The sequence below is a fragment of the Rhinatrema bivittatum genome, chromosome 4, assembly GCF_901001135.1.
Source record: "Rhinatrema bivittatum chromosome 4, aRhiBiv1.1, whole genome shotgun sequence".
Classification (NCBI taxonomy): domain Eukaryota; kingdom Metazoa; phylum Chordata; class Amphibia; order Gymnophiona; family Rhinatrematidae; genus Rhinatrema; species Rhinatrema bivittatum.
Genome location: NC_042618.1, coordinates 228,049,266 through 228,071,089, shown reverse-complemented (window position 1 = coordinate 228,071,089; position 21,824 = coordinate 228,049,266). Strand labels below are relative to the sequence as shown.

Here is a 21,824-nt window from a genome sequence, read left to right as displayed (position 1 = left end):
GCCTTTGGGTAGGCACTAATTTCTGAAAGTAAAATGTGCGGCTTGGCTGCACATTTTACTTACTGAATCGCGCGGGAATAACTAATAGGGCCATCAACATGCATTTGCATGTTGCGGGCGCTATTAGTTTCCGGGGGGGTTGGACGCGCGTTTTCGATGCGCTATTACCCCTTACTGAATAAGGGGTAAAGCTAGCGTGTCAAAAACGGGTGTCCAAATGCGGGTTAACAGTGCGCTCTGCCGGAGTGCACTGTACTGTATCGGCCCTCAAGTTAGAGATTTTTTGTCTCAGTTCTGCCAGGTTCCAGATCACATATGCACCTCTCAAGGGATGAGCTTTTGGGAATTGTTGAAACCCCTACATGAGGAAGTCAAATACCCCGTGAGCTGGTTCTGAAAAAAATCCCCAGGGCTGATATTTTCCTGCAATCTGCCCCTGTGTATATCCAAATGCACTACATCAGAGAAAACCTGTGTAATAAGACAATGCTTTTTTAGGTGAGTTAAAAATAATTTTTACTAACTTTTCACTTCCGACTTTCAAGCTCAGGTCAGGAACATGGCCAGATTTTGCAAAGCTCCCTGACATAATCTGAATACATGATGGCATTTGTGGGGAGGAAACTTCAAGTCTAAACAGCAATCTGGTAGTGTTGACATTGCAGTATTGTCTTAAAATGGTGTAGAAAATTAATATTTAAGGAATGCATTTCTGTTTCCTGGATGGACTAATTATTCCTCCTATATCCTGTTTGTTTATTTGACTCGTAAATTAAACAGCAAGATGTTACTTTCAGATTTTGTGTGTGTGTGTATATCAACTTTCCTGTCCAATCAGAAGTGATGAGGGCAGGATGTAGACTTTTTACTTGTTATGTGCACTCTGTATCTTCTCATATAATATTCCCTTTCTTTAATGTTGCATATTTTTGGGGACTGCTGTCTAATAATATCTCTTTCTTTAAAAAGTCCAGTCTCTGATTGGATTGCAGTAAAGGCGTCATAATTCTCAGCAACAACAGAAATTATTTTCCTTGTGCCAGCGAAAATCTTGGAATCCCAAACCCTTGCAAATCATGAAGAACTGTTTCCATAAAGAGAAGAAGGAAGACGAGGCAGTTTATCTGAGGAGGAAGATCACCCTGCTGAGAGCCATCACAATGACCATTAGCAGCATCATAGGGAGCGGCATCTTCATCTCTCCCAAGGGAGTGCTGAAAAATTCGGGCACCGTGGGTATGTCTCTGCTCGTCTGGTTTGCCTGTGGCATTCTCTCCATGTTTGGTGAGTTTTGCTTTTATCCAGTGACATCTAGGAGGATGCTGACTTCTACTCTCCGTAAACAAGGTGGTAAAAAAAAAAAAAAGATCATCCCCCTAAGAGACAATATTAAACAAAACTCGTGACTAGCTTTTCTTTAAGAACTTCATAACTGTATGACTGGAGTATTTGCAGCGGTCGAACACTGTTTTAATCCTAGCAGGTCCACAAAATATAAGTTTTAGAAAAAGTATTTCACGGTGACAGATTTGAGCAGATAACAGGGGGGGGGCGGGGGGTGGCTTCTCCTGGCACAAATGCACTTCGGAAGGACCGTGTCGGGAGTTTGGGATAAAATACAATGCTGATGCGTGATGATGGCTTCACAGCACGCATCGAACATAAGTAAAAACTGGAACAATGTTGGAAAGAGCTCCCCTTGAAAACGTTACGGAAAAGTAGTAGTATTGTGGAAAAACTCATAGTGCATAAACCGTTTTGTTTTTTTCTAAAAACCTGTATCTTGTGATTAAAAGAATGTATATTGCAGTACACGTGCTGGAGTCATACAGTTACCAGGTTCTTAGAGAAAATCTAGGCACCAGTTTTGTTTCATATCGTCTCCTATGGTGATGATCATTTCTTTAGGCAGGATTGTTGTTATGCAAGCTTTTTTTTCTTAATCTGAAGGACTTCTTTTTGATTAGCGTGATTTTTCGAAATAATGCATATTAAGGAATTGTGAAGCGCTCTTTACACTTTACCAGCTTGAAAATGACCTTAGCCCAATCAGGCTCACGTCATTTTTACAAGGCAAATTCCAGGACCACGACTGGCCTTCACACCGTTTGTAACTGATTAGTCTTTTAGAACAAAAGTTGTAGCGCCTTCGGATGAACGGACAGACAGACATAACCTGGAAAGTGTGCGCTGAGATTCGGAAATTCTATTGCGGACTTTCATTCCCTCGACCTAAGCTCACCCGTTCTTCTCCGGGGTTAAAAGTGCATGCATTACTTTTAACCACACTGGGGAGGGGGAGAGGCAATTAAAAAACAAGCAATCTTTTTACATGAATAAACACTTTATCCATGCAAAAAGTTTTGAAAATGACCCTCCCCGAGTATAGTAGGCTATGCCTTGGCTTCAATACTGAGATTGTTTATAACATTAGATCATTTTTGATGCTTACTTCCTTTTGAACACAGATCCCCGATTGTAAAATAGATGGCATTTAACAGGAATTTCCAAATTATTCAGCGTATTGCAAGTAATCTCTCTCCCTAGAATATTCTTGCATGGCAGCTGTTCCTTGATCCGTGCATCACATGCATTCTGATGTTTCCTAGGGGCTCTCTCTTACGCGGAGCTTGGAATCACCTTCACAAAATCTGGAGGCATCTATATCTTCCTTAAGGAGACCTTGGGAGCTCTACCGTCTTTTCTGTACCTGTGGTCTGAGTTCATTGTCACTGGGTGAGCCATCCTGCTATTTCACAGGAATACCCAACCTCTCTCAGTAATGTAAATATGAATGGATTGGCAAGTCAGAAACGTTTTAAATAACTAAGTAATGTAAGGTTAAAAAAAAAAAAAAAAAGGCATGGTTGAAAATTAGTCACTGAGGCAGGTGAATTATATAAGACAAAGAATTTGGGGAGTAGATTTCAAAAGTGGTAGCTGGCCTTTACCGGCTTCTGAGTTACATGGAAAGAACTCAAAATTAACCCTCTACTCCCACATAGTGGGTGAAAAGTATGGCTGTGTTTCACAATGCATGTATTTATTTATTTATTATTTACAGTATGTCGTTATTTTGATTTCTTGCTAGCCTACTTGCCAAGGATCAAGGCGATTTGCAATTTCAAACATATATAATATAACACTATCACACCAAGACAAGAACAGCCAATTGTAAAATAAACATATAACAGTTTTCTTCGATCAGATACATTTAATAAAAATGGCATAAAAATGCGGTAAAAATGATATAAAATCAATTAAAATAGAAGTGGATGTACCATTTAAAAGGATGTTAAATCCATAAAAGCTTGCTTAAACAAAAATATTTTTAGTAAACTTTTAAAGGTCTTAGAACATTTTATCTGCATTAACAAATAGGCATCTCTTGGGTTATGTTGAGGTCTGGGGCAAAAGCTGTGATGGTAACTTTTAAACAGGTGTGCGGGTGCACATGTGTATGCATTCGTCAGCCTGCGACCAGGGACGGGGCCATTTTTATAACATGCACACATATATACACGCATGTTATAAAATAGCCTGGCCGCACGCACAAGTGTATGCAATTTTAAGTGGATGCATGCAAATACCGCTTCTACCATGTAAGTGGGGGAATTTTAAAAGACATGCACCAATATCATTGCCTGTTTTCCCAGTTCATTCCCAGTTAACCCAGTTAAGGGATAGGACTTCCAACCCCCCCCCCCCCCCCCCCCAGTTTAATAGCCCTCCTTCCCTCTGTTAGCCCCGACCCTTAAAACCCTGCTGATCTGTTTAATTTTTTTTTTTTTTGTTTTATGATTTACACGCCATCCATAGCAGAATAAAGTTATGCAGCAGGGGAACCAGGCACACGCCTGTGTGCATAAGTTATTTATGGAAAGATTTGAATGTGAAATCCGTGAACGCCCATGCCCTGCCCAGACCACACCCACTCCCCGCCCCTTCGATGGAACTTTTCCTTTGCGAGCAGCAGCAGGAGGTACACACGCACTTGGGTGGCTTTTAAAATCCGCTCAGCGTGCCCTGGCCCAACATATTCGCATTATCTCCTGGTTTTGGCACACGTCAGGCTTTTAAAATTCACCTTTATACTTGTATAGAGGATCTTCCATTAAATAAGTTTTTGGTTTTTAGGCATTTGCCAACTTCTAGAAACAGCAGATGCAAATGTTTATTTATTTATTTATTTATTTATTTATTTATTTATTTAAGGCTTTTATATACCGACTTTCTTGATACAAATCAAATCAACTCGGTTTACATTGAACTAAGCAGAACAATAATCAACCAATTAACAAGTGGCACTTTAGAGGAGCATAAAAATTTTATGCTAAAGTAAATATACCTACAGCACCTGAATGTAATCCACTTTGAAGTGGCTGGAAGGTGGAATATAAATCTAAATAAACAAATAAAATATACATCACTATGTATCCACATATCATTAGGCAGATTTTTCCAGGTAGTTTCTGTTTGAAAAAAAAAATGCCTAAAGTTATATAGGTTCTGTGTGCCCAGATATGTCACCCCCGAACAGCTCACACGGAAGATTTAAGCATAATGATTTATTCATCAATTAAGGGTATAATTCACCAGGTTTGCTGAATAGCTGTATGGGAAGGTCAGGCAAATATTTGAAATACTGAACAGAAACCTTACAAGAGGCTGAACAGTGGTGAACTGGCCAATAATAACCATATCATGAACTAGCTGGCTGGGGGTGGAGGGAGAGATAGAATAGGCAAAAAGAAAAAAAAATTAACTTCGTTTAAAATATAAAAGCTTTATCTTTTAATAAATATGGAATCCTAGGTGGGTGGTTTTTAAAAATAAGATTAGTGGTGTACTGTGTGTGTGTGAGTGCAAGTGTACAGTATAGGTGCAGGTAGTGCATGCTACTGAGAGTGATTGTGCGGAAGAGGTACGAACGCATGATGTCTTATGACTAACTAGTCAACAATGTTTCCCCAGACCTGCCAACCGTGCAGTGATTATTTTGGCCTTTGCACACTATTTACTGGAACATTTCCTTGCACCGTGTGCAGCGCCGGCTCTGGCGGTGAAGCTTGTGGCCCTGCTGGCATTCTGTAAGTAGCAAGCAGCTGAGACCTGCTATTCTGCAATTCAGATAGAAAGGGAGGACTTTTGCATACTGGAGGCCAATTCAGTTAGGACCCGGAAGACCCATTTAACACATTTTCGTCAGTTCTGAAAGATGTTTGAGAGCAAAAGTAAACAATAATTTCGAATGAAACAAAGTATGCTGTTTCATTCAGCCTTGGGAAAGCAACTGCTTGGTTAGATAACACATTTTACAACTATTTCGGTCTCCCGTTATCTTATGAGCATCTCTGCAGGGCTGACGAGCAGTAAGAGAACCTTCAGACAATTGCCCCTTCTAGAGAGAGGGCAGGAGGATGTAGACAGCAGCACTAGCTAGGTGGGCATTTTCCCCAGCTCATCACCAAGGCTTATTTCATGTTAAAATTCACCTTACAGGCTTTACTTATACTGGGTCACACCATTTAGAGTACTTTGAGTAACCAAGATACTTATTGCCATACAGTTTGCACTTTTTTCTTTGGATTACTTTTCTTTGTACATACTATGAAACTTAATGAAATGTACCTTTTTTTTTCAAATGGTTTTAATGCATGCTTCTGTTGAATTAGATCTTTTTGCATAATATAATATAGAAAATGTTTAACAACATCTATTAGGATGGGTTGCTTGGGCTTCTTTTGAGCATTTGGATATTTGAGGAAAATTTTCGAGATTATACAAATGGCATTTAAAAGATAAGTTGAATTGCAGCGGGCACTTATATATAGTTGGGTAATTTGTTTTTGTAAGTGTGTATTTTTAGAGTTTTTTTTCTTGCATTAAAATTAGTGGTAACATTGGTGCATTAAAGAGTACAATAGGTGTTAGGTTTTATAAATCAGGAAAAGTAGATGAGGTTAATCTCATGCTCAAATGAATGATGCCGGTTGAAGCCCATTGCGGGCAAGAGCCTGTGGATTATGTTTTTGAGCATTTTTCAATCTGATACTTTTCCTTTTAGTTGGGTTGGTCCTTCTTTAGGTGTTATTATACATCTTTTAGGATCACATTCATAAGCCACAATGCATGAATGATGTTTTTTTCCAGATATATATATGTGTGTGTGTGTGTGTGTGTGTGTGTGTGTGGAAGGTGGGGAGCTGCAGGGGAAATCCAATGTCATTGCAGTGAAGGACTCTCTGGTCTCACATTCTCTAGATGTAACCGTTGCCTTGAATTGCTGGAGCGTCAGCTGGAGCGCCAGGTTGATGAATTTCTTGTCCTTTACCAAACTGACGGCTCTCGCACTGATTATTGTGCCAGGGATGATGGTCCTGAGCAAAGGTAAAACACTTCAGTGGTGGTCTCTTAGACTATGTGGCGCCCCCTCTCCAAAGGTAACCAATAGATTCATCCCTCTGTTTTATGAATGGGTATAGGGAAGTGACAGAGACCCTTTCAGCGCTTGCTACGGGGGTCATTTTCTAAAGGGATCGCATGCAAAAAGTCCCTTTTCGCGTGTGATAGCTAAATCGGAGCGGAGTTGGGGTGGAGTCCGCCCCGGAAGGGGAGGAGTCGGGGCGGTGTCGGAGCGGACTCCGCGACGACTTCGCTGACGGCGAAAAGGTAGGACACTTATCGCTGCCAGTAGCACGCCCAATAACACCACCTTTCACGGAGGCGCTATTGGGTGTGAAAGCCGGCAGCGATCGCACCGCGGTGGTGTGATCACTGCTGGCTTTTGCAGGCCCGCCCCCCATTAGCGCCGGGATTCACTATTCTCGAATAGTGAATCCAGGCCTAAATTCTTCAGAATACAGCTCGCTGCCTCCAAAAACCAAAGCAAGGCAAAACCTCTAGCCTTGCTCAGTCACCACTAAAACCTCTCCCCTTCCCGAGGATCTCTGCGTTCCCTGTCCAATCAGATAGGGACACTAGGGCAGCATCTTTCAAAACCCTAACGCCCTCTGCAGAGATCCCCCACTGATTTCTCCTACCCCCCCCCCCCCCCCCCCCGGCTCTGAGCAGCCCGAGGTTTTGCCAGCCCTGTCAGCCCTGTTCAAAACATGGAATGGATCTTTCCTTTAGTAATTTGTCTGAATCACAAGCTTCTTACATAGGGGGTGGATAGAGTTAACATATCTGAATTATGCTCACTCATTATTATGTCAGCACATTAGGAAACAGCTTTTGGAAGAGCCGTTACTCATTTATTAAAAAGTTATACTGCTCCAATCCCCATGTCTTATCATATAAAATCATTCTGTGACTATTATTTTTTTTCTTTTTTTCCCCTTTTAATGAGTTCTATAATTCATAAATTATAATGATGCACTCAGCCTATAGAAGCATAAATTATTTTCAATTGGCTTACATTTTCTTTTAAAATTATTATTTGTACTCTCCCATATAAGATAGAGTAGATAGAATAAGGTAGGCAAGTTCTTCCTCTAAATCAAACATTAAAAAGAGCACATTGAATTCTAACAGTGCACTGTTATACTAATGACATGCAAGACATTCCAGAGTTTTGAGATCCCTAGTGCTATCTTAACTCTTAACTTTAATTCAAATAAAGAGAGGAAAAAACAAAAAGAATCTTTCTTCTCATTTGATACATATTAGCTTTTGCAAGCCAGAACCTGTTAATAGATATAGACATGAAATGAAGATAGATTTATGCACCTTTCTTAATTAATTAGAATGACAATAAACATTTCTACAGTACAAAGATAGATATAGCAGCAATATTCTTATCTAAGTATTTAACTAATAAATCTAGAGCAGAGAGCAACATTTGAAAAAGGGATGATATCAGATTATTTTACTTTTAGCCCTGGACCAACAGGCTATACGGAAAAGCAACAGATCAAAAAAGTGACAAACAGGGCAGCTGCACCTTTCCCTGCCAGCACATCATGCACAATGTTTTCCCAACATAATGAGATAGGAAATAGGATACAGATATAGGAGAACAACTTTAAACATTAAAACAAGATAGTATTTTACAGTTTAAAAGTCTAGAGATTTTGTCTATCCTGTCACCATTTGAGCTTATTATGAGAAAAGAATATGTTTAAAAATATGGACAGATAAAGGGCATTCTTAATTTCATGTTTAAAGTTAACAGTTGTAACACAAAGATAAAACACTAAAATTCTTTTATAACTGCAGTCATTGATAGGTATTTGAGAAACAAAGGCTGTATAACAAATTTATAATTTGACAGTTCTGCTATTAGTAGGACAACCACCAGAACTTAACAATATTACAAGATGATAAAAAACCATCATAACTGTTCAATTATAATAGGAACAGAATTAAAATTATTTTGAACAAATTGTTTTGCTTGTCACATTGATCTAAAAGAAAATAATTTACGTATAACCTCTACAACCATAGTAGGAGCCTTCACCTGGTCAATGCAAAAATTTCAACTACTTCATTCATTCAGTCTCCTATCTTTTATGCATCACAAGCTTAATTCTGACACTAAAATCAAACAGTATTGCTTTCTTTTGCAACACAGCAGTGCAGAAAATTATTTTTCAGATATCTCAAATTGTTAAAGTAAATAGAGCTTTAAAGGCTTACGAAAGCTACATCTTAAACAAGACATTTTATTTTATTCTTCCTAATAAAACTCACACATACTCAGTGGTCAATCAAGATTTTCATGAGAAGCAAAAAATATTACACACATTAACATCAATATAATTCCAATAATAATTCCAATTATATTTAACCATGTGGCCAAAACCTGCCAATATTTTTCATATTTTTTACACATGAATTCATTCTTACAGATCACACTTTCATACACACAAACACTATTTCATAAGGCAGAAATCTCTGGATTTACTGAAGTCTCTAGAGATATGCGTTATTAGGGTATAGGAATCCAAATATTTTCTTTTACACTCTAATCATTAGTTTGTTTATTGGTACAACATTTTCCTAATTTGTTTAAATTCTAATTCTTATGTCCTATATGTAGATGGGATCCAATCCTGTTTGATCATGACATTTCTTATTGTTAAGCCTACAAGCAAGCAAGGGTAACAAAAATACAACAGAGAACAAAAAATCCTTGAAGCAAAAAGGATTTCAAATAGCTTAATCATAAAAAGGCATAAACTAGAACATTATTTGGGATAAAAAGACATTCTTCTAATAAAACTAGCTATTCAGTTTTTACCAGAAAGCACAGGGAACCATAAATAATTTTCTCTACTCTTAGCTTAAAGCATTAAATAGGCTTTCAGAATAACCATATTAGTAGATCATGAGAAATTTTTTTTTTGACAGTTTCTATTGCCTGAGCTGCATGGAACAGCACAAATTGGGGTAGATTTTCAAAGGGTTGCACACGTAAGATACACGCGCAACCCCCGAAAACCTACCCCTGCCTGGGCATGCGCGCAAGCCCCGGGTCGCGTGTAAATCCTGGGGTTTGCAAAAGGGGGCGTTCCGGGGCGGGGCCGTGGGCGGGGTGCTGGCCCAGGGGGCGTGCCGGGGCGGGACTGAGGCCTTCGGCACTGCCACCGTGCCGGGGGATGGAGAGCCGGCGTGCGCAAGTTACGCCTGCCCAGAGGCAGGCGCAACTTCTTCGATAAAGGTTAAAAGGGGGATTTAGGTAGGGCTGGGGGTGGGTTAGATAGGGGAAGGAAATGGAAGGTGGGGGGAGGCGGAAGGAAAGTTCCCTCCGAGGCCGCTCCGATTTTGGTGCGGCCTCGGAGGGAACAGAGGCAGGCTGCTCGGCTCGGCGCTCGCAGGTTGCACAATTGTGCACCCCCCTGCTCACGCCGACCCTGGATTTTATAGCATTTTATGACATGCGCCCCCCCCCCCCCCCCCCTCCGGATGTCGGTGTGACCGCGTGTCATTGACCAGGGTCGGGGCGCCCGGCAATGATGTCACCTGCCTGATTTAAATAGCCGGCCCGCACACACCCGGCCCTTTTCCCATCCCAGGCCGGCATGATTCAGAGCAACGTGATTCAGACTGGTGCGATTCGGGCCAGCGTGATCCGGACCTCAATCGGCACCTCGGCTCTCTGCCCATCAGCATTCCCTCGCAATCGGCAAGTATAAAAATTAAAAATAAAAAAAAAAGAGAGGGGGGCGCTGTCGAGCTCGCGCTGTGAATGGACGTGTGAACTTCGAGCTCCTGATATCGAGCCCTCTCCGCCTTGATTTCTATATGAATTGAGTCACAGCAGGACATAATTTTTTCTACCTGTCGTTCGCTGAAATACTTGCCATGGCAGCAAAGAAAAAAACAGCGGACTTAAAACACTACAGCTTTCATAAACAGCCGCTGGAGTTACCACTGTTGAGCGAGCCGAGAGCCGTGGCAGCACCCGATGACGCAGATGGCGGGGATGTGACCTCGGAACAAGGCCCACTCTAGAGATGTGAATCGTGTCATCGATCGTCTTAACGATCGATTTTGGCTGGGGGGGGGAGGGAATCTGATCGTCGCGGTTTTGTTTTTTTTTTTTTTTTAAATCGTTTAAATCGTAATTGGGGGAGGGCGGGAAAACCGGCACACTAAAACAACCGTAAAACCCACCCCGACCCTTTAAAATAAATCCCCCACCCTCCCGAACCCCCCCCCCAAATGTTTTAAATTACCTGGGGTCCAGTGGGGGGGTCCCGGTGTGATCTTCCACTCTCGGGCCACGGCTGCGTTAATAGAAATGGCGCCAGCGCCATTTTGGTTCCTGTCCCCCGACGTCACGAGCGCAGGAGATCGCTCCCGGACCCCCGCTGGACCCCCAGGGACTTTTGGCCAGCTTGGGGGGGGCCTCCTGACCCCCACAAGACTTGCCAAAAGTCCAGCGGGGGTCCGGGAGTGACCTACTGCACTGGGGCCGTATTGCAAAATGGCGCCGGCCGTATGGCCGTATTGCCGTATTGCAAAATGGCGCCGGCCGTATATTTTACGATTTTTGACGATAAATCGGGGGAATTCCTATTGTATCGCGCCTCTAACGATTTTTAACGATTTAAAATATATCGGACGATATTTTAAATCGTCAAAAAACGATTCACATCCTTAGCCCACTCTTCCCTGCTACCGATACCATTAGCCTAGATGAGCTCTGTGGATGCTTTATGGAGATCTGGGCCAATCTTCGCCAGCATCGCAGTGAGTTACTTGCTTCCATGGCAGATCTTAAAGAGGACATGGCGGCATTAGGGAATAGAGTGGATGTCCTGGAACAGACAGTAGAAGGGCAGGCAGTCAACATGGCGTCCTGCACCACGCAGTGCCAATCCTTACAAAACGAAAACCAGGCGATCCTTGAAAAATTGGAGGATATTGAAAACCGCTCTCTACGGAACAACTTACGAATTCGGGGCATTCCAGAGTGATCTCTATAAAGACACAATGGAGGTAGCCCAGAAAATATGCATTTTTTTTCTCACTGAGGCCTCATCCACCTCACCTCCTGACATAGCAGCAAACCCACCGCAAGTTGCGATCGAACATACGCACAGAGTGCTGGGACTCCGGGCGGATAATAAAACTAGGGATATAATTTTCTGCCTTCGAGATTTCCCACAGAAGTCGCAAATTTATGCAGCGACACGGAAGCAGCCCACGTGGTCCTGGGAAGGCCTCACCATTGCAATATATCAAGATCTAGCTCCAACTACTTTGAATAAACGTTATGAGCTCCGCGAAGCCATATGATCCCTGAGGGAAGCACAAGTCTGCTACCGTTGGACTTTTCCTTTTGGCCTCTCCTTCTCGGCGTAAGGTGTTACCTACAGGGTGAGAACTCTGGAAGAGGCAGTTGAGGCCTTTAAAGCCGCGGGTCTCCTGATTACTTTTCATCTACCTTTGAAAGACGCAATTCTACCGCAGAGGGCCGTCATCGCACGCTGGCAAAGAGTGACAAATGGTCGTTGTCGTCTTCGCTGCCAGTCTGATGAACCGGGATCATCCCTGAATGATCAAGGCTGACTAACTTATTCTTTACTTTTTCTTTGTTCTTGTTAACTCTTTCAGCATTTTTCTTACTATGTCTGAGATAATGTCCGTGGTGCACATTGGATTCACTATTGTTCTCTGTTTAGGTTACTGATTGATAGGAAGTATTTTTCTATTTACCATTATACTGCTGAATAATTTCTATTTCCAGGTTAACTGTTTATTCTTACTGTTACATGCGAGTGAAAGGGAGAGGGGGCTCACAAGGGGCTGTGTTGATTGCATGTCATTTCACACGCTCGCTCATGCCCCTCATGGGAGGGTGTTCTGCCAGATAGGTTGGGCAGACTATTGGTTAATTTTGGGGAAAAACCACCTAGCACAAGCACTTAAATGTATTTTCTATGTGACATCCTACTTCTTGCTCTCTATTCAGGATAGTGGACTTGTATCTTCATGTTGTCTTATTGTATTGTTATTATTACCTTATGGTTAAACTATTTTTAAATGTAAAGGGACTACAAACCTACAGAAAACGTCAACTTCTTTACCAAGAACTACGTGATCTTCATATCGATATAGCAATGCTTCAGGAGACCCATCTGAAAAAAAGGCACGAGAAACTACTCAATCACCCTAACTATCCGTCTCAATATTTTGCCTCTAGTTCTGTGAGAGCCAAGTACATGGGAGTTGCTATCCTGGTCTCGGCAAATGTGGTCCATGAAGTGATTCATACGTACGCTGATCCGGAAGGCTGTATTCTAGTACTTACTATACGGATAGGGTCTGAGATATTCACATTTGTTAATGTCTGCGCTCCCAACACTGCACAAGTTTCCTTCCTAAGACATCTCGAAGATCGCTTAACCCGAGATGTGGATCACCATTTATTGATCGGAGGTGACTTTAACTTCTCACTTAGACCTAGTTTAGATTCCTCTAGTGCTGGAGCAACCAATACGAGAGCGGCCCGTAGATCTCTTCTTCACCTTATGGATAAATGGATTGTTACTGATCTCTGGCACCAACGATATCCACATTCCCGTCAATATACTTTCTACTCACACCCTCACTCCACCTATACCTGTACTGATTATTTATTGGTCGATAAAAGTCTGCAGAATTATGTCAAAAGGGTAGAGATAGAACCTATTACCTGGTCAGATCATGCTCCTGTATGGCTTGATTTCATTGTCCCGGATGTGACCAGAGGCACCCACTACTAGAGACTTAATGAGAGCCTCTTGGATGATGACAACTATGTTAAAGTGGTTGACCAATTATTATTGGAATACTTCCAGAATCAAGATTCATCGGAGACTTCTCCTACTATGATTTCGGAATGTTCCAAGGCGTTTGTCAGAGGGGAATTTATTTCCAGAGCCTCATATTGCAAGAAACGCGAGGGAGAAAAATGATTTCATATTCTCCAAAATATCAAGACCCTCTCTCAACAGCACATGCTCAACCCCATGCCTTCAATATTTAAACAGCTAATCATAGCACGTCAGGCACTCCAAACTCTAGATGCTGACGATATTGCACACGCTTTAAACATCACCAAACAACTCTACTTTGAAGACAGGAACAAAGCGGGACGGCTTTTGGCACACCGTCTTAAAAGAACACTTTTTCGCAATAGTATAGCTAAAATCAAAAATCCTCAGGGTGTTATACAGACCAACACCACAGACATTAGTGAATGTTTTATTCAATTTTATGCTGCCCTCTACAGTGCACGCATGGATATTTCTCAAACAGCAATTGATCAATATTTACAATCCCTTGATCTCCCTGCATTGACCACCCAACAACAACAGATGTTGGATAATCCCATTTCTCTGATAGAAGTGCAACAAGCTATTAAAGCTCTCAAATCTGGTAAAGCTCCAGGACTGGATGGTCTCACCAGTAAATATTATAAGACCTTTTTTAACACTTTAGCTCCGCATTTGGTAGCCACATTTAATGTTTTGAGAGACGGAGTGACTTTAGGACCTCACTCTAATACTGCATGTATTTCTGTCATTGCTAAGCCTGGGAAAGTCCCTTCCCTGTGTGGGTCGTATCATCCCATTTCTTTAATTAATCTTGATCTTATGTTATTGGCGCTCATCTTGGCAGAACGCCTCAACGCGATTCTCCCAGGCTTGGTGCATCCAGATCAGGCGGGATTTATACCAGACCGCTCCGCATTGGACAATGTTCGACATACCATCGATCTTATTTGGTGGGCTCACAAGGAACGCATTCCCAGTGCGCTTCTCACAGTCGATGCAGAGAAGGTGTTCGACATGGTGCACTGGCCATTTTTATTTAGCACTCTTTCTAAAATAGGATTTGGTGATTACTTCCTGCAGTGGCTGCGACAACTGTACCATCAACCATCTGCTCAAGTGAAGGTCAACGGTGGTTATGGAGCCAGATTTACAATTGCCAGGGGCACCCGCCAGGGATGTCCACTCTCTCCTCTGCTCTTCGCCCTTTTCCTTGAGCCTTTCACCTCCGCCATATGTTCAGATATCGGTGTCCAGGGAGTACATCTGGGAGCGCAACAATACAAAATGACTTTATTTGCAGATTATGTCTTGTTCACTCTCACACAACCTCGAACCTCTCTACCTGTGGTGCCGGAGGCTATCCAGCGGTTTAGCTCAGTATCTGGCTACAAAGTGAACCTTGACAAATCTGAAATTCTACAAATTAACATTCCACCTGAGGACGCCCATCTTTTACAGTCGCAACTCCCATTTCATTGGGCCAGTAAACCTATGAAATACTTAGGTATTTTTCTCTCTGCGGACATGGATCAACTTTTCCATTTAAATTATACGCCTCTACTAAAAACCATAGATTGTGACTTACTTCGCTGGTATCAAGATTCTCACTCTTGGTTAGGGAGAATCGCCATCATAAAGATGAATATTCTTCCACGCCTCTTATACTTATTTATTACTCTACCTATACACCTCTCCGCCAGCATCCTGAAATCCACACAGAAGATCTTTGCATTCATCTGGAGGAAACAGCCACCCAGAATCTCACGCACTGTTCTTTACCAACCAAAGGCGAATGGAGGTATGAGTGTCCCTAATCTCGAGTGGTACTACGCCGCTGCTCAGTTGAGGGCCATTCTTCATATACACAATTGCATGTCGCACCCTACTCCTTGGCAGTGTATTGAACAACGAATTTTAGGAGACATTTATTTATTTATTTATTTATTTAGCATTTTTCTATACCGACTTTCCAATAACAGAATTACTGATCAATTCGGTTTACATTTTAAACAATAACAACAATGACAAGTAAATGTCTTACAATGAACAGGTCGAATTAACTTGGATTAAGATATATGGGGGTAATAACATAATTAACATGTACGGAGCCTAATATAGGCTAGAGGTTGGGTTTTGATAATAGACTGCCAAAGATCATGTGATTTCTAGAGAAGATCTATATAGTTCTCTAGCGTGTTACCACTGAGGGGATATTGGCAGGGATATTTCGCAGGTTGATGTTATGGGAAGGCTTGGTTGAATAACCAAGCCTTGGTTGAATAACCTTGGTTGAATAGCCTTGGTTGAATAACCAAGCCTTCCCATAACATGCCACTCTCTGCGATATTCTGGCAACCAAGGGCCTCCTGGAGATGTACCACCTCCGCTTCAAACTACTCTTCGCGTATGGTCGCATTGGCGGGAGAAGCTGGTAGGCAATTCATCCTACTATTTCTCTTCGGCCCTATTTCACAATCTTCATTTCCCAGCGGGACTCCCTAAGACAGCCTTCTCACTTTGGAAGAAATTAGGCATTACAACTATGGGTATCTTAATTCACCAGGCTTCTGTTATACCTCTGCCCACTCTATTGGAGCGATACCCGGAGACCTCTTTCCTTTTTCTCGAATACACGCAACTAGCTCATTTCCTTAGGGTGGAGCTATCCTCATCTCATTTGACTTCCAACAAAACCTTGTTTGAGACATTTTGCACACATCCCAGAGTCGTGAAGGGGGCTGTCTCCAAGCTATATAAACTTCTCCAGGGCACGCACTCAACAAAGCTTCAATGCGAGCTTAAATGGGAACGGGAGTTGAATTTCACATGGCGACTGGAAGTGTGGGAAGATATCTTTGCTATGGCGTGCAAATGCTCTCCCTCTGCGCACTTACAGGAACAATGCATGAAAATCCTCTACCAGTGGCATTATGTGCCAGAGCGCCTACACAAGCTGTACCCAATCTCTTCCAATGCATGTTGGAGACAGTTGGTCAGACGGGTTACTACCTACATATATGGTGGAGCTGCCCAATGGCGGCTGCATACTGGGCAATGGTGACAGAGTGGATAGCCCGAGTTCTGGGTCAGGACGTTCCCACCAAAACCACCATAATACTTCTGGGAAAACCCATAGAGAACTTGCTCACTCATCCCCGCAGATTTTGCCAAGTATTTATTGTAGCATGCATAGCGTTAGCCTGCCATTGGAGGAGCCCCAATACACCAACGCTTAAGACCATTGTGAGACGCCTACATAACCTCCGACAGCTGGAATATGTCACAGTCCTCCAACATAAATGCCTTTCTGCTTATCAGGCTGTATGGTCCCCATTTGCTACATGGTACCAGTCTTCTGATCATTTGTCACTTTGAATCAGGCCACTTAATTTTCTACTAGTCGCCTTTACATTTTTGTGTTATGCTTTCAGTATGTTTCATGAGGATTGATATGACAATCAATGCAACACCGATAGACTCTCTTTTTGTTATGGAATGTCGCAGTCTTGACACAGATCACTCTCACTGTTACCGCTCAGACTCATTTTTTTGTCCACATCTTTACTCAAGCTAAAACTTAGGATGTATTCTTATCATGTCTTATAGCTAGTTGCCTTATGTCTGGAGTAAGATGTAGCTGATGCTAGTGCCTTTAGTCATATTATGTTATGTTTACATTACGCCTATTTACAGATGGGTGGGAGGAGGGTTGGGGATGATTTTTGTTATTGGTTAAAAACTGTTGATAATGTTTATTTTCTATAAATGTTCTGCTGTGGCTTGTAATATTATCAATAAAAGCATTCAATACAAAAAAAAAAGAAAGAGAAAAGAGGGAATTTTGCGTCCCGTTGCGAAGGGGAGGGCATGATCGGCGGCAGCAGGCTTTCCAGCCAAGCCCGAGTCACGTAGCTGCCGATGGGCTTTGGGAGGGGTCCCAAAAAGAGCCAAGTTCATGAGGGAGCCTGAGTCAGCGCAGTCAGCATGTGATGCGGACCCCCTCATTAGGGAGGCAGAGGGCCTGATTCTGCCCCTGCCCCCCCCCCCCCAAGACTGTACTAAGTCAGCATCCAGGCCTTCCTGAGCCCCACGAGATACCGTGTTCCCCAGTTTGCCTGACACGTCTGTCTCATGCCCCAACAGAACCCTTCCGCTGAAGGAACCGCGATAGTGCCTCCTGGTGAGATGAATGGACAACCACTCGAAGGACTGGACCCTAGCAGTGCAGGTCCACCCTGCGATGGATCCAGCTTCGCAGGCTTAACTTTGTGACCCCTACCCATCGGATTGAACGCTACATGGTTGAGACCAGTGATTAGTTCTTCCCCGCATGGCCCCTACTGGCTCCCCATGCCAGTATGGGCCCCCACAAAGCACTACCTTCTGATGATTCAGAATTATTCAAGTGCGCAGCCAGCGCTGGGCCACCCAACCACATGGTGCCCGAACCTGTATTCCGGCAGCAGGACCTATGTCTTGGCGCCACAAGCATGGGGAACTTGGCCTATCCAAGCCTGGTACGTGGGTCAATGCACTCAGGAGTCTACATCCCAGAGCTCTGGTATGCTCGATCCTCCCTTTTGACCACCAAGGCCACAAGCTTATGCAATGGCTCATGCTCCACTTCCTCAGCAAACTCGGCCTATCACAGCAGCGGCTCCCGCAAGTTCCGATGGTACATTACATGAAGTGAGCAATGCAGAACACCCGAGTGCCGCGGCCATTCCATCTTCCGACCCTGGAGTCGGCCTAGGTGAGTCTGAGGATGCAATTGTGGGTGAAGCAGCCGGGGTCGCATGCAAAAGATCAGGCACAGATAAGGGCAAGAGAACTAGGAAGGGGAGCAAGTGAAAGAGTAAATCCAGATGGCAGGCCTGCTCATCATTCGAGTCCTTGTCGTCCGAATCATCATTGGATGAGAACCAAGGAAGGACTGACAAAGCAGAGGATTCATCACGAGGGCCCCCCGTGCTGATGTCGCTATCAAAGTTATGGGAGAGTGTCCCCAGATCTCTTTGAAAGAAGATCAAAAAGTAGACCTACGTAGATATTTTCAGAATTATGGAGGGCCAAAGGCCAGGAAGAAACAGGAAGACAAATACCAAGCGTGACCAGACACCCAGCGTAAACAAGCTTTTCCACGGAACATAATCAATTGGATGAGGGCATTGCTGTGGATGACAAGCAGGTCGGCCGGGATGATCCCTTGCAGTATGGTCCCATGCTAAGCTGCCCAGATACCATTCTGGAAGCTTATTGCAAGTACGATGGCTGGGCCCAGCTAAATTATGATGAGATTTTTAGAGAATAAATGGAGGAGAATTGCCATATGTCATGGGGTACACAGGACATCGGTCTCTGGCTAAGACAGATGAAAAGTAAAGCTGCAGACGCTGGCGCTACCAGTTGACATTCCGTCAAAGCGGGACACCATGCAATGCCGCCTGGACAGGTCGCCACCAGTGCCTTCAGCAATAGCACTTATTGGCGGTACAACAAATCATCCTGTGGCTTTCAAGGCTGCAAGTTTAACCTTTTAGATCCTGCTCATTGAAGGAATTGTTTCCTTCAATGAGCAGGTCTAGTTAACTAGACCCAAATATGGTATACAAAAATTTGCAAGTAATTAAAAGTATATGAAAAAATGTTCCACTTGTGGAACGTTGGTACCTAAAAGGTAGCCTGCTCTAGCTGCCTCGCCCCTCACCCAGCTATGAAATACCAGAAGAACAACGGAGGTAGTAATAGTAGGCTTAAATGAGTATAACTTTCTTCCTTTAGCATCATCTCCCATAAAACTGGATGCCATGCGGCCATGACAATCTATATCCCAAGAGGAAAGCAGCAAAGAAATTACTGGATGGTTTTCAGCACGGTTTCCCCATACCTTTTCAGGGCGATATCGAAGGCACACATGCATCGAACATCTCTTCCACGGTGAAGCATGAGGACCTGGTTCAGCGGAAGATTGATTCAGAATTGGCCATGGGCAGAATCACCAGACCTTTCGAGTTTCCCCCTTTTAGCAAAATGGTGATCTTCCCATTAGCCGTCATCCCAAAAAAGGAACTGGGCAAGTGTTGCCTAATTCAACACTTGTCTTACCTGCATGGGGCATCAGTGAATGACCATTTTCCAGCAAGGCATGTACAGTGCAGTATATGTCATTTGACAGTGCCATCACCATACTCTGCGAATGTGGCAGAGGGGCCCTCATGGCAAAACCGACTTAGAGTCCGCTTTCCACCTGCTTCCAGTCAATCCCAACAGTTTCCCTTTACTGGGTTTTTGTTTCAAAGACGAGTACTACTTCAATAAGTGTATGCCAAATGGATGTTCTGTATCATGCACATACTTCGAGTTGTTCAGCTCATTCCTTCACTGGGTCACCGCTCAGAAAGCCGGTCTGCAGACCATAGTCCACTATCTAGATGACTTTTTGTTCGTGGGTCCATCTGATTCACAGACATGCGCATGCCTGTTGTCCACATTTCACAGCTTAGCCCTCGAATTTAGCGTGCCATTAGCCCAGGAAAAAACCAAAGGCTCCTCCACGGTGATCAAATTTCTGGGAATTGAACTGGACTCCACCGCAATGGTATCTCATTTGCCTCAAGATAAGCTGGATAACCTACACTGCTTGCTCAAATACACGCTGTACGCTAAGAAATTGACCTTAGTTGAGATGCAATCCCTCATTGGCACCTTAAACTTTGCATGCCGGGTCCTACCGATGGGGAGTGCATTCTTGAGGAGGCTGACTGCCAGCACAGCAAAAGTAAGCCATCCAAATCACTATATTAGAATCACAAGGACTGTGAAAGAGGGCCTGGTGATATGGTCATCCTTTTTGAGCATTTTCAATGGGATATCAGTATGGCCAGATCCCCCCATATCCAGTCACGATCTGGGCATATACTCCGATGCATCCAGGGGCTTCGGTTTCGGTGTGTATTGGCAGGGTTCATGGTCAGCTGAGCCATGGCCATCATCCTGGGTAGAATCGGGCCTGACTTGCAACATTACTTTCCTAGAGCTCTTTCCCATGCTTGTTGCCTTGGTTATATGGGACAGGCTGTGTAATAAACACATAGTATTCTGGTATGGCAATATGGCCGTAGTACAGGTCATAAACCAACAGTATACCAGAAGTCACAAGTTGGACGAGCTGCTAAGGGAAGTGGTACTCACCAGTCTTTACCTTAATACAGTCATACGTGCGAGCCATGTTCCTGGAATGCACAACAGCATCGCAGATGTTTTGTCAAGAGCTAAATGGAATCTGTTTTATAAACAGGTACCCGGAGCAGATAAGGAGGGAATCCCGGTGCCGGAGTGTTTGTGGAGTATTGGAGCACTATGACACGAGACCTCCTACAGAGATTGGTAGCCCAGGCTACATGAAATGCTTATCACAGATCTTACATGGCTGTGTCCGATTTGTTGAAGGAACATGGCTGGGTCAGCGACCTGTAAAGGAGGGGTGAATTGCAGAATACATAGCTTGGGTCAAAGATAGGGGAAAATCCAGAGGTGTGGTGGTGAATCAGCTTGCCGTTTTTTCTTCCTTTTCCAAGTCCCAGGGTTGGGGCAACCCTACCAAGGGTTTTCTGGTTAAGAAAATGTTGGCTGGGTGGACTAGGAAGACAGGGCCATCGCACGATGCGAGACGCCCAATCACACATAACCTGCTCATTCAGCTGGGGCCTGTTTTACCATCTGTTTGTGCCTCTTATTTTGAAGTCACTCTTCCGCACCACCTTTTCTCTGGCTTTCTTCGGCGCTGCGCATTAGCGAACTGGTGGCCACTTCCAAAAATGACACGGGTTCCAGAGGTTTATCGATGCAAAACACCAAGCTATAGGCAAGCAAAACATGGAACAAGACAGTTTGCCTTGGAAAGTGAATTCTTTATTAATAACAATTAATCCAAATTAAAGGGAAAACTGCCTGACTCAGGCCTAGTTTCGCCTGATCAGCTGCATCAGGGGCTGTAAAACAACAATCATGATTTTAATAAATAAACAATATATAAATCATTTAAAAAATGAATATAAATCACTTAAAAAATAAAAACACATTTTTATGAAAATAAAATGTGACATCACAGAAAAACAAAATTAGACATCATAAGAAATTATATATATATATAAAATACCACAGATAAATAGGAGATGATAAAATCAACACATATGATTAATGAAGACAGAGATTGAATATATGGAACACCTACTTACATCACAAGGGGGTCATTTACCAGACGGATCGCACGCGAAAAGTCCCTTATCGCGTGCGATACCAAGATGGGGGCGGAGTTGGCCCCTGAAGAGGAGGAGTCGGGGCGTCACCGGGGCCGACTCTGCGAAGACGCCGTGGACGACGAAAAGGTAAGGGCCTTTTCGCGTCCTATTTCGCGCCCAATAGCTACACCTTCTATGGTGGCGCTATTGGGTGCGAAACCGGCAGCGATCTCACCGCGGCAATGCGATCGCTGCCGGCTAGCGCAGGACCCCCACCCCCGTTTTGGCCCCCGCCCCTCATTACCTAAAGTAT

General features: G+C 43.4%; 1 protein-coding gene across 1 annotated transcript in view; it reads left to right on the top strand.

The window, feature by feature from the left end:
- The first annotated feature begins 942 nt into the window (after positions 1–942).
- LOC115090565 (cystine/glutamate transporter-like) overlaps positions 943–21,824 on the top strand; it is an 83,118-nt gene continuing 62,236 nt past the window's right edge. The window contains exons 1-4 of the mRNA XM_029599808.1: positions 943–1,284; positions 2,610–2,736; positions 4,975–5,090; positions 6,265–6,390. Coding sequence (XP_029455668.1) covers positions 1,077–1,284; positions 2,610–2,736; positions 4,975–5,090; positions 6,265–6,390 — 577 coding nt within the window. The 5' untranslated portion in view covers positions 943–1,076. The remainder of the gene's footprint in view (positions 1,285–2,609; positions 2,737–4,974; positions 5,091–6,264; positions 6,391–21,824) is intronic.